The sequence below is a fragment of the Passer montanus genome, unplaced genomic scaffold (assembly GCF_014805655.1).
Source record: "Passer montanus isolate IOZ18808 unplaced genomic scaffold, ASM1480565v1 scaffold290, whole genome shotgun sequence".
In the NCBI taxonomy this organism is placed as follows: Eukaryota; Metazoa; Chordata; class Aves; order Passeriformes; family Passeridae; genus Passer; species Passer montanus.
This window is the reverse complement of record NW_024367597.1, coordinates 39,306-52,182: the sequence shown is the minus strand read 5'-3', so window position 1 is coordinate 52,182 and position 12,877 is coordinate 39,306. Positions and strand designations below refer to the sequence as shown.

The 12,877-nt window shown below is 42.1% G+C and overlaps 1 protein-coding gene across 1 annotated transcript in view; it reads right to left on the bottom strand.

The window, feature by feature from the left end:
- The window catches only part of LOC120504458 (myosin heavy chain, skeletal muscle, adult), a 36,891-nt gene extending 24,361 nt beyond the window's left edge, over nt 1-12,530 (bottom strand). Inside the window, exons 1-26 of the mRNA XM_039713969.1 lie at nt 12,312-12,530; nt 12,080-12,223; nt 11,832-11,988; nt 11,498-11,525; nt 11,285-11,399; nt 11,100-11,192; nt 10,252-10,315; nt 9,983-10,081; nt 9,780-9,883; nt 9,565-9,703; nt 8,800-8,918; nt 8,554-8,703; nt 7,683-7,853; nt 6,638-6,947; nt 6,455-6,537; nt 5,863-5,950; nt 5,652-5,769; nt 5,368-5,491; nt 5,148-5,284; nt 4,791-5,046; nt 3,593-3,835; nt 3,228-3,404; nt 2,997-3,142; nt 2,819-2,909; nt 2,341-2,730; nt 1,976-2,102 (exon numbers count right to left, since the gene is read on the bottom strand). Coding sequence (XP_039569903.1) covers nt 1,976-2,102; nt 2,341-2,730; nt 2,819-2,909; nt 2,997-3,142; nt 3,228-3,404; nt 3,593-3,835; nt 4,791-5,046; nt 5,148-5,284; nt 5,368-5,491; nt 5,652-5,769; nt 5,863-5,950; nt 6,455-6,537; nt 6,638-6,947; nt 7,683-7,853; nt 8,554-8,703; nt 8,800-8,918; nt 9,565-9,703; nt 9,780-9,883; nt 9,983-10,081; nt 10,252-10,315; nt 11,100-11,192; nt 11,285-11,399; nt 11,498-11,525; nt 11,832-11,988; nt 12,080-12,223; nt 12,312-12,515 — 3,877 coding nt within the window. The 5' untranslated portion in view covers nt 12,516-12,530. The remainder of the gene's footprint in view (nt 1-1,975; nt 2,103-2,340; nt 2,731-2,818; nt 2,910-2,996; nt 3,143-3,227; nt 3,405-3,592; nt 3,836-4,790; nt 5,047-5,147; nt 5,285-5,367; nt 5,492-5,651; nt 5,770-5,862; nt 5,951-6,454; nt 6,538-6,637; nt 6,948-7,682; nt 7,854-8,553; nt 8,704-8,799; nt 8,919-9,564; nt 9,704-9,779; nt 9,884-9,982; nt 10,082-10,251; nt 10,316-11,099; nt 11,193-11,284; nt 11,400-11,497; nt 11,526-11,831; nt 11,989-12,079; nt 12,224-12,311) is intronic.
- Nucleotides 12,531-12,877: the final 347 nt, after the last annotated feature.

Below are 12,877 nucleotides of genomic sequence, written 5' to 3'. Positions count from 1 at the left end.
GTTGACATTGGACAGCTCCTCCTGTGGGGGAAAGGGAGTGAGTGGTGAAAAGCCCAGGGCAAAGGTTTCATTCCTGCAGCAAGTCAGCCTTATAGGACTGCAAATCTCCATCCCCCTCCCACCACTGCTCACACAACAGCCTCACACAGAGCTCCTCATCCTCCCCTCCTCAGGATCCTACTGGGACAAGCTTCACCAGGACTACGTCACAAGTGAGAATAAATTTCACCTCTTCAATTTATCATTTCTGTACTTACTCTCCCACTAATTCCTGCTCAATTGTCCGTGCAATTTACTGGGTTGGGAAGACCAGGAAGACTTCTGCTGGCTATTAGCAGAGATTCAGGAACTTGTCAGTCAGTGGGTGTCGCCCCTGGGTTTGTTTACTCTGGCCTTCTGTGTGAAACAGGCTGCAGAACTTCTCTTAATGAGTGTCCCTGACTGCAGGGTGCCCAGAGCTCACCAAGGCCTCATGGCATGATAGTAAAACAGCGTGGCCAAAACAGCTGTGTCTTGGGAGTTACTTTCATACTCCTCTCCTGGTATTCAGCCTCATTCAGTGTGTGTCCTGCCCCAATGGAATGTTTGCCTTTTCTCCAATCAATACTTACAGCCTCCTCAGCTTGTCTCTTGTAGGATTTCACTTTCATTTGCAGCTTGTCCACCAGATCCTGCAGCCTCAGAATATTCTTCCTGTCTTCCTCAGACTAAAAGGTTTGGCAAATGGGAAGGAGAGTCAATTCTGGGTTCTGCATCACATGATGCAGAACAATTAACAATTGCCCTTTGGGATGATTAACAATTACCCTTGGGGATTAACAAGGTTAACAATTGCTCTTGGGGATGGTGTGGGGAACCTTCACTTGGTTGAGCTCAAGCTGCAGGCGCAGGATCTTCCCCTCCTCATGTTCCAGGGAGGCCTGGAAAAGTGGATACAAACGTTGATAAAATAAAAAATATTTTCAGAAATCTTAGTTGCACTCCCCAGCTAGAAGAGAGGACAACCCAGACCTTTTCAGCCCTATTTTCGCATTTATTTTCTGCAGATGCCAGTGGTTGTGGTCACGATTATGCCTGGCTTAGCACTTCTAGTCCTAAAGCCTATATTTTCCCATCCTTTCTACACATTTTCCTCTGCCTTCCTCTCTCCCCTTTTTTTTACAAATCTATATCCTTGCCTTCCTCCAATTCTTGTCTTAATCCACTCCCAGAGATTCCAATTTCTGTTGACCAGCCTCCATTTTTTCCAGTCCTGCTGGAGCCTCCATTTCCCATCCTGCTTCCCCACATACTTGGCCTCCTCGAGCTCCTCCGTGCGCTGAATCGCGTCCGTCTCATATTTGGTTCTCCACTAAGCCACTTCGCTGTTGGCCTTGGACAGGGCTCGCTGCAGCTCCCCCTTGGCCTCCTGCTCCTCCTCATATTGTTCCCGGAGCAAGTCACAGTCATGGCGAGCGGACTGCAGGGCGTGGGCCAGGGCATTCTTGGCCTAGACAGAGAGTGGGGATGTGTCAAGGAGCAGTAATATCTCATGAAATCTCTTCCAATGAATTAATTTCACACTACAAACATGAGTGCTTGAGGAGTGTTTGCAATGAAGGACAGACGTAAGCCTGGGGACAAAATCTATTAATCAAACTTATTACAGAAACAAAAGTCGTCCCCCAGGATGGCTTGTGCTAAGCAGATCCTGTCCCCACAAGGCAGTGTGAAGTTACAAGTGTTGTCAGTGGCCCTGGTAAGAAATCAGGAATAACCTTTATTTCTTCCTCTAGATGCCTCTTGAGTTCCTCAATCTGTTGGGTGAAAGCCTGTTTGCCTCTTGACAGCTGAGAAATCAGAGCATCTTTCTCATCTACCTGGCGTGAAAATTCACCTGAGGAAGCACATAAATAAGAAGATATTCTAATTGTCATTTATGACCGAAACAAACTGGTTTAGGAGTCGTGCCAGAAGATATGGGAGCCTCTCTAACCTGACTCTGTCTGCAGACGAGCTCTTTGAGCATTAAGGTCATTGATCATGCGCTGATGTTCTTCTTCCTTGCTCTTAATCTCACTCAGCTGATCTTCCAGAGTGCGGCACATCTTCTCCAGGTTGGCCTGTGGAGATCACAGAGAATGAAAGAAGATTAGTATATGGATGCATTCTTATTATGAACAGCAGGATTCTAACCAGAAAAAAGTGAACAGACTTGCACATTATAGACTGTTCCTTGGAGTTAGAATGCTAGAAACATGTTCCATGCAGAAACAAGAATTAGATGATAATCTGTCCATAATTTTAAAGGATATACTTCAACATTATTTATATTTATGTTTTTTTCATATTTTTCCATACCTTGGCTTTAGAGACAGACTCCATGTTGCTGGCCAAGTCATCAATCTCCATTTTCATTTCACTCTTCTCCTTCTCCAGCTTCTGCTTCACGCGTTGCAGGTTGTCGATCTGCTCGCCCAGCTCAGCTGTGCTGTCCGCGTGCTTCTTGCGCAGGGCGGCAGCCGTGGCTTCGTGCTGCAGCGTGGCCTCTTCCAGGTCACGGCGCATCTTCTGGAACTCTGCCTCACGCTTCTTGTTCATCTCCACCTGAGCTGCTGTGGCCCCTCCTGCTGCCTCCAGGCGCTCGCTGATCTCCTCCAGCTCCCTGGACAGGTCAGCGCGATGCTTCTCTGCTTTAGCGCGAGAGGTTCGCTCTGCCTCAATTTCCTCCTCCAGCTCCTCAATGCGGGCCTGCAGAAAAGCAGGGACCCTTGACAGCCGTGCCCTCCTCCTGCCTGAGCTGAGCCTGAGCAAGGCAGGGGAAGGAACAGACACTTGCCTGCAGCTCCTTGATCTTCTTCTGAAGTTGCACACCCAGGGCCTGTTCATCCTCAATGTTGCTCTGGATCTGGCTGATTTCAAAGTCTTTCCTTTGGACCAAGTGAACATGTTAGAGCTCAAAAAAAAAGAGACAAGTGCTGCAGCGCAGCACTCAGGAGTCCCAGAGCCACACTTACTTCTTCAGTTTCTCATCCAGCTGCTGCTTATCATTCTCCAAATCCATGATGCTGTCCTGGGCCAGCTTCAGGTCTCCTTCCAGTTTCCTCTTGGCTCTCTCCAGGTCCATGCGCAGTTTCTTCTCTTGCTCCAGGGACCCTTCCAGCTGAACACAACAAGACCATCAGGACTCTGCCAGCCAGGTCAGGCTCCATACCTGTCCTGTTCCTGCTCTATGTCTGTGTGCTTACATCATCCACTTGCTGTTCCAGCTTGGTCTTGGCTTTGGTCAGAGTATTGACTTTGTCTTCCTCTGCCTGCAGGTCATCCAGGGTCTGCTGATGTGCCTCTTGGAGGGCTTTCTTCTCTTTTGTCAGCTTGGCAATGGTCTCGTCCAAGGCTGCCATCTCCTCGGTGAGGTTTTTCACCTACAAATGTAAGCATGTTTTAAAATTTGAAAGAAAACATGTTCACTGGTTTTGTGTTTCATTTATCTCTTGGATGCTCAGAGTAGCCTAGCTCAAGATTTTACAAAGTCAGCATGTCTTTTTGTAAGTTGCCTCTTACTCCAAGACTGTGTAATTTCCTGAGCCTTTATGTGACTGCCAATGTGTACCTTGTTTTCAGTGGCATGTTTTTCCTTCTCCACCTTGGCCAGTGTTAGCTCAAGGTCATCGATATCTTTCTTCAGCTCTGAACATTCATCCTCCAATTTCCTCTTCTTGGCTGTCAGTTCAGCATTAATTTCTTCTTCATCCTCAGCCCTTTCAGTCACCTCCTTGACTTTGGCTTCCAGCTGGATTTTGGTTTTGATGAGTTGGTCACACCTTTCCTCAGCATCAGCCAAAGCATCTGCTTCCTGTTAGGAAATTGCAGGAAATATATTTTAGTACTGAAGGAACCCATGTGAATTGGCAAGACTTTCAGAATTACTTTTGGGGAAAAACACACTGTGCTATTGCATTGGAAACTACAGATCTAGAAAAAGCTTTTAGTTAGTTTATTTGTTCTACCTTTTGCATCTTTAATACAGCTCTATTTAGCTACATTTCATTTCAATATATTTATTTTGGGTATATCAGAAAGTCACTGAGATTTAACTGATGTTTTCCTTTTCTCCTTTAGAAAGTGATTATGTCTTATTATGTACTAAATTCAAATTTATGTGGAAGTGTTGAGAAATGTCAATAACTCTACCTCCAAGGAAATATTGGAAACTCCCATTAGTAGGTTTATACTCAGCCAATGGTGTCAGTGGACAATAGAATAATATTGATCATTCCCTAAAACAGACATTTCTACTCAAGGGCATTGCCAAATTGGTTTTTTTTGGCTCTGGGAGGCCAAAAGACATTTGAGACAGACGTGGAGATGATGTTTGTGCTCTAAGTTGTAATGGTAATCTGTGTCTTCTGGGAGTAGTAGGTGCAGGAGGCGAGGTGAGATCTGCTGTAAGAAATGGCAACGAGCTCTTCATTTTGACAACTGAGCTAAGGCAGAATAGTAGGCCAGTCAAGCTACTGTCTCTGCTCCACTAGATACACTACAGTGATTACAGTAAGGCTTTATGTCTCTCATATGGCTTTATGAACTGACACATGTAGGTATGAAGACTAAAAACTCATACTTTTTAAACTCCAGCTTACAACAGTAAGATTAAGCGGAGAAAGAATTTGGCATTAATTTTACTTTTAGTTATATGGTATTAGGCTTAAAGTATTTTAGAAACCTTAGTATGAAATTTGAGAGTTCTCTATGAGGAAAGAGGAGTTAGATCTTATTTACTTATAAAAGTATAGAAAAATGCTACTTACAGCCTGCACTTGGAGCTGCAGGTCATTTTTCTCCTTCATTAGAGAGGCCATTTTCTCCTCAAGTTCCTTCCGCTTTGCCTCAGACTTCGCAAGCTCTTCCTTGGTTTTCTCAAACTCTTCCTTCATGTTGGCCATCTCCTTCTCAGACTCTGCACTCTTCAGCAAGGGCTTGATCTTGAAGAACAGCTTCATCCATGGCCAGTGCTTGACATTCATGAATGCACGAATGTTGTACTGGATGCAGAAGATGGATTCCCTGAGGCATTATTAAAAAATGCAATGAATATTCTCATTCTGATGAGTGTTAACACTTTCCCATGAGCAAAATGACTTTAACTGAAGAAGAGGAAGGTGTACCTGCGCTCCACCATTCTCTGGTACTCCACCCTCATCAGGAAGCCCCTGCACCTGGCCTGGGTGCGGGTGATGAGCTGTGCCAGCTTCTCATCCCTCATCTCTTCCAGGATCCCTATCAGCCCAGCTTTGAAGAACACCTTGAAAGAGGCAATGTTGCAGCACATCACTGTCAGGTAGAGAGAACAAAGTCCAGGCAAGCAGTGAATGGAGGGGTTGGTACCTTGGTGTGTCCAAATTTGTACTGGGTGTGGTCCACATCGATTGAACTAAGAAGCTTCTCAGAAGCCTTCTTGCTATCGATGAACTGTCCCTCGGGGATGGCACTTGCATTAAGCACCTTGTATCTGTGGAATCAGAAGAAGATATGGTTATTTTTTTCCGAGCAACACACACTAGCCACTAAACCCCACTAGCTCTTTTTTTTTTTAAATTTGAACACAGCTTAAATGGACCCATGGCCCCAAACGTTGCTTTTGATGATGCTGACAAGCACAGATCTCTCACCTCTGCTTGAAGTCAGCATAGAGGACTCTGCTGGGGAAGCCTTTCCTGCAAATCCTGATCCCTTCCAGCACGCCGTTACAGCGCAGCTGGTGCAGCACCAGCTCGTGCTCCATGGCACCTGGCAATGCAGAGCACAAATGAGGGGCACATCTTGCAGAGCAGAGGGGAATGGATGTTTCAGAGCAAAGATCTTTCTGCTTGGGGTTCTTACCAGGTGTTTTAGTCTCATTGGGGATGATGCATCGCACAAAATGGGGGTGAGTGCTCCGCAGATTTGTCATCAGCTTGTTGAGATTCTCCTGTGGGATCATGCATAGTAGTTCAGATAAAAGAAATTTACTTTTGCATACTTTGTACCTAGATGCCAAGGAACGAATATAATAAATAATAGAGGAAGCTTTCAAATTCAATGTTTAGATTTAATAAAGTCTTTTATATACTTTTTATTGAAAAGTATTCTCATTTAAAAAAAAATGTATAACATTTCCCACCTTATTTTGGAAGAAGAAAAACACTATAAACATTTTAACACAAGCCTTTTTGTGATAAATATTTGTATTTATATTACATGACAGATTCTGAAAAATATCTTTCACAAAAAATTGGAGTGAACTTTTATAAGAAATTCGGAGAGCCAAATGATGACTGAATCCTAAATTTGAACTCAAAATCACTATGAAATGCACTTCATACTTAGTATCACTTCTTTAGAAAACCATTGCCAGAATACAAACCTGAGTGTATTTAGCCCATTTTTGACATTATTTTCATGTCACTCTATAGAAAATTAATCCATACTTTACCCGGAAAAGAGCTGAGACAGTCTGGAAAGAAGAACCCTTCTTCTTGCCTCCCTTCTTGCCACCACCACCACCACCACTAGCCTCTTAAAATTAAAAAAAAAAAAAATTCAATATAACAATATAATTGTTTTATTGTATCTTTACATATCCCAATTATTGAAAAATAAAATTTAGAAAAATAACCTGCTTCTGCTCCACCATAAGAAGCAAAAAGTAAAGCCAGGGTCTTCACAGATGATTTCTGGTACAGCCCAATGACAGTTTCATTCAGAGGATCCTTGTTCTTCTCCAGCCACCCAGTGATGTTGTAGTCCACTGTGCCAGCATAGTGCACCAGGGAGAAGTGGGCCTCAGCCTTGCCTTTGGCAGGCTTGGGCTTCTGGAAGTTGCTGGACTTGCCCAGGTGCTGGTCATAGAGCTTGTTCTTGAAAGAGGTGTCAGTTGCCTTGGGGAACATGCACTCCTCTTCCAGGATGGAGAAAATGCCCATGGGCTGGAAGATAGTTCAAAAAACAAGAGAGAATCCTGTAGAATATATGATTATGGCTTGGTCTCAAAGGGAATAAAGTAGTAAAAGACACAAAGCTGAAAAACAAACTTTGCCATGTAGAAAATTTATTTCTAAAAAGTGAGTTTAAAAGATTCACCGGCTTGAATTACACTTTGGCATTGTGATTTGGAATGTTTTCTATGTCAAAGACCATGTTAAAATTCATGAGGAGAAAGAATATATTTTAAAGTGTTTTTCACAAATGTGTCCATGGCATATTTACTTATGTTTTTGAATTTTCAATCAGTGCCCTAAATTATAAGGAACTACAAGAAATCTCTGTTTCTTCCTCTCAGAGGTCAAGCACTGTATTTGGTTTGCTGTGTACCATACAGAACCATTACAGATAACTGTACAAATAAACATACAGTTATCTATTTCCAGATAAGTTTATTTCAGAACCTTAAGAAAATGTTTTCATTATACTTTGGAAACTGCCCTGTGTTTCTGAAGGTAATATCCCTCAGCCAAGCAAATGGAGATAGCTTTCATGCAGAGAATGTGTGAGAATTCCTTCTATAATTTTCGGTGGACGTTGTGATATCTGTATTGCCTAATTAGCAACAGTATAGGTCAAGTCGTATTTCCGCAATTAAAACCGAGTACAAGAATCCAACCATTGGAAATTTAAAATAATGGGTTCTTGAGAATTGAAGACATCTTGAATTAAAAACATACCTTCTCAATGAGTTCAATGCAGGCAGCCAGGTCCATCCCAAAATCAATGAATGTCCATTCAATCCCCTCCTTCTTGTACTCCTCCTGCTCCAGCACGAACATGTGGTGGTTGAAGAACTGTTGCAGTTTCTCATTGGTGAAGTTGATGCACAGCTGCTCCAGGCTGTTGAACTGCTCAGGGGAAAAAAACCACAACAACCAGCCTTCATTAATATGCCCAGTTCTTCATCATTCTCCACCACCCTTTATAAATCTCCCCAGTTAGAATACAGCTGTATTATCAGGACCACACCATAACAGAAGAACCCATATACAGCTCCAGAAAGAAATAGTACATAGTGAAAATGAGGGATTCTTTCAGAGCAGATTGTTTTAGTGACTCTCCTAAGATTAATCAAAGACTTTGGCATTTTTTTTATTCAGCAAACAATGTGAGTCTCCAAATTGAAAACCCTTGATATCTCTGATTAGACACCTAACTATTTGTTTCTTGGTTCTTTCAACATTTTGAACATCTTTAACTCATTATATATTTGCCAATGCATCTCCTAGCTCTGCTCCAGAAGCTCTTTTATGAATTTATTGGAATTCTTTTGGCTTATTTAATCCTTAACATTAAGCTCAAACTGTTGTAATATTACAACGTATAAAATTCTATTTGCTGCTTCTGCACAAACAACATGACTCTGTGCTTGTACTGATGGAGCTTTTGAGGGTTTTGTTTTCTTCTAGAAAAGAAAATTACTGGGTTTTGTTCTGCATAAAATCGCAAATTACTAGTGTGTTAAACTTTCAGAGGAATATTACTTGCAAGTCCTGTGATCTAACAATCCTTCCCTTCAAGAGCAGCTGTTAACCCTGGAATCCTTACATCAAAGATCTCAAAGCCAGCAATGTCCAGCACACCAATGAAGTACTGCCTGGGCTGCTTGGTGTCCAGCTGTTCGTTGATGCGAACAACCATCCACAGGAACATCTTCTCATAGACAGCCTTTGCCAGGGCACCCACTGAATTGTATACCTAAACCAAAGGAGAATGGAGCAGAAGGAAAATAGTACCCAAAGGCAGAGAGTAAATCAAGTCAGAGGTTCCCAGTCACCATGTGGCTGTTGTTACCTGCTGCACAGTTTGGCCCTTGGTGACGTATTCATTCCCCACCTTGACTCGGGGGTAGCAGAGGGCCTTGAGCAGGTCTGCTGAGTTCAGACCCATCAGGTAGGCAGCCTTGTCAGCAACTAAATAAAAGGACAAGGACATAGAAAAATTAAGACTACCAAGCATGCAGCACTTTGAGTGATGAACCCTTCCCAAAACAGCTGCAATATTTAATGTTCTTGTGATCGAATTTTTCTTACTAGCTCTCAGGGCAACCATGACATTATTATTCAATTGAAATCATCTTTGCATTGAATGTTTTACAGAGCAGTACATCTAAAGGTTATTTGTGTCTTTAAAAGTCTTCACAGAAACATGTAGAAACAATGTATTTATTAAAAATTATTCCTGGAATTCATGAGTAGTTTTGCCATAAAAAGTGATTCATGAAGTAGAAGTTCTATAACGGAATATAATGCCTTTATTTTCTTGAACTATCAAGCAGAAACAATTTTTTTTAAAAAAATCTTTTCTTTCTCAGTGGGTCTAAGCACACTGAGCAAGTTATGCTAATTCAGAATGGTAGCTCAGGCGAGAGTTTTGGATATAAATGCAGTTGGTAGTGCAGGTAATAATGAGCAGTGATTGAAGAAAGAATGCATTTTGGATGGGAGTTTTGTACCTATGTACCATCTCACCTAAACACATTTCTACTCCATCTTCCAAATACTGATTTATTATTGCCACTTCTATTTCTAACAGGTCAGCCATAGACTTTGCTGGTACCTTCTGTGCCATCAGGCTCTGCCTGCTCCTCTCGTTGTTTCTGCTTGAACTTCAGGTTCCCATAGTGCATGACAGCCCCTGTCAGCTTGTAGATGGCTGTTTTCTCATCAGCACTGAAGCCCAGGATATCAATGGCACTCTGAAAAAGGAACAATAAAATAAACAGTTTTGCCTGGGAGATGACAATAGTTACAGTACTCTGAATTGCTACTTACATCTGTAGCCATCAGCTCCTCCTGGTCGTTAATGCTGGCAACAGTGATCTCGCCTTGACTCACAAATTGGTAGTCATAGGGGTTGGTGGTAATGAGGAGCATGTCTGAAAATAAGATGGGTCATGTAAGCTTAGTTTAGTCAAGCAAGTAATAGTGTGAGCAGATATTCAGCAATCTTCCTCCAAGTCAGTAATTCTTCCTACCAATTAGCTCTGGCTTCTTGTTGGACATGATCTGATAAAAGATGTGGTAGCTCCTTTCCGCCTTGAGCTGGAAAGTGACTCTGGACTTCTCCAGCAGATCTGGAGGGGAAATTTAGTTAGAAACAAGAAGAAACAGCAAAAGGAAAAAAAAAAAAAAGAAGAGATGATGGGAAGAAATCAGGGAAGGCAGTATAGATGGTGGGGTGAAAATATGTTGTATGGATAGAGGGGGGAATGGATGAATTGTGAACTGCTGTGAAGTGTCTTACATGTTTCAATATCTGCAGAAGCCAGTTTTCCTGTGGCACCGAAATGGATTCTGATGAATTTGCCCTTTAAAGGAATAAGTGTTTTAAGATTCACAACATAGAACGTATATATTAAATGAAGAAGTTGGCATAAGTTTTCTACTTAGAGACATTTTCTTAAAATCTCCATATTTCCACCTCTAACATAAATTTATCTTTTTCATTTTTGAGCATGAAAATAATACAGCAAAACTGTATTTTAAAAATGCTGAGTGTACAAATGAGAAAGAATGTGTTAAATTCATTCAACAAATTAGTCTAACTATATCCTCCACACAGAGAGCAGTTTCCTTAATGATTAAGAAATATCAATTTAAATAGTTGAGCTGCTTAAATCTGAATTGTGATCTAATTACAACTTTAGTTCTGATTAATTAAATCTGAAATATAGCAAATATATTATTCAATTAGAAATTTCTTTCTCTTTCTTTCTTTCTTTCTTTCTTTCTTTCTTTCTTTCTTTCTTTCTTATCGCTCCTTGCCTCATTCCTGTTTTTCCTGAAATTTTGTCTGTCTCTTAGAAAATTAATAGAAATGTAAGTAAAAATAAACAGAGCTATTTTTTAACATTACAATATGTTCTAGGAAAAACACCACATGACATAGTATTTTTATTTGCATTTTAATGTAAAACAGAATTAATTTGTCTGTTGTGAAATCTGGAGAATGATCTTTAGGATAAGTGGCAAAGCCATGGTAAGAAAATCCAAGAGTAATCTTGGAAACATGATGGCTGAACAACAGAAAAGAATGACTGGCATAAACCCCTGTTTATTATGTTGCACGAATTATTTTGTTAAGCAACTCACAAAGCGTGAGGAGTTGTCGTTCCTCACGGTCTTGGCGTTTCCAAAGGCCTCCAGCAGGGGGTTGGCGCTGATGATTTGATCCTCAAGCGTTCCCTGCAGGGTGATAATTATTGCTAGTTTCCTTTCCAAAAATCACGTCAGGAACAAAGGAAAACATTGATCCCAACATGTATCTACTACTTTACCTGCATTTTGCCTGATGTTTGTTCTTCCTTTTTCTTCTCTCCGCTGGCTGCAATTGTTGCAAAGTACTGGATGACACGCTTGGTGTTCACAGTCTTCCCGGCCCCGGATTCTCCGCTGCCAAAGGCAAGAGAGAAGCAGAGGGTGCGTGGTCAGGCAGGAGGTGCCCTGGCACCGGGCAGCCCCGCAGGGACCCGCGCAGGGGGTGTACGTACGTGATCAGGATGGACTGGTTCTCCCGATCTGTGAACAAGGCAGAAACACAGTACTTCAAACTCAGTCAACAACAGAGAAAAATGAAACGTGGTCAGGTAAGTCTAATGTTTTGCCTGACGTCAGCTTTACATAAACAAGGAAACCTTTCCAAAGCACATCACTGAGTACAGAGATGCCTTTCAGTTAAAACAGCAGAAACAATGCTATGAAGATAGTAAACTCCAAGAGATGTGTGTGTCAGGTCCAAGAAAGCTTTCAAAAACCCTCTTTACTTTGCTGAGATAGGGTATCCCTTCAGAGAATTTAATGGTCCAATGTCTCTGAGACACTCACCAGTCAGCATGAACTGATAGGCGTTGTCAGAGATGGAGAAGATGTGTGGAGGGGCCTCCTGGCGCTTCTTGCCTCGGTAGGCCAACACCACCTCGGGGTTGTACACCGGCAGCCACTTGTAGGGGTTGACAGTGACGCAGAAGAGACCCGAGTAGGTCTGCAAGGAAGGGACACAGCACCTTGGCTTCCCCTGAGCCTGGCCCAGCAGCTCCTGGGGCTGCCCAGAGGAAGCTGCTGCTGCCACTTACGTAGATCATCCAGGCTGCGTAACGCTCTTTGAGGTTGTACAGCACAGCGGGTTCGTGCAGGTGGGTCATCATGGCCATGTCCTCGATTTTGTCATACTTGGGAGGGTTCATGGAGAAAATTTGATCATCCTTCACAGTCAGGGTCTGTCAAGGAAACAAAAGATCCTCATATGTCAGCTAAAAATGCAGTGAGGGACGAAAATGTTGTCCTTGAGCCTTGTTTTTGACTCACCTCTCCCCCTTCAGTCTTGACAGTGACTTTGCCCGATTCCCTGCTCGTGATTGTTCCTTTCACAAAGGATTCCTTTGCATGTACCACGAAGACAGACGACTTGGCATCAAAAGGTTTGTTCTGTGCCTCAATTCTCTCCTTCTCTGACTTTCGGAGGTAAGGAGCTGCCTCCCCAAAGATGGCCATCTCAGCGTCCGAAGACATGGCTGCACTTTATGGAGGGGCTTGTCAGCAGTGAACACTGTGGAAGAGTAGATATGTTGCTCAAATTTGCCAGAAAATAAGCACTTGTTAGGGGAAGGAAAGAGAAGTTGTGGAGAAAAAAGAAACTATATTAATACTGCCAGTAGTCTTTTGGAAGGAATTTTTGCATTGGTGCAATTCAATATTTATGGAAAACATCAAAATTATATTTTGGGAGATTATTTGGCCTTTACTGAAATCACATATAAATATCTTTAGATACTATTTAGGCATTGTCCTATGGAATTAAGAACCTCAAAAATCCTTTCAACTGCTTAAGTACTCTTCAAATTAATCTGGAATTATTTTAATGCTCTTTTCTC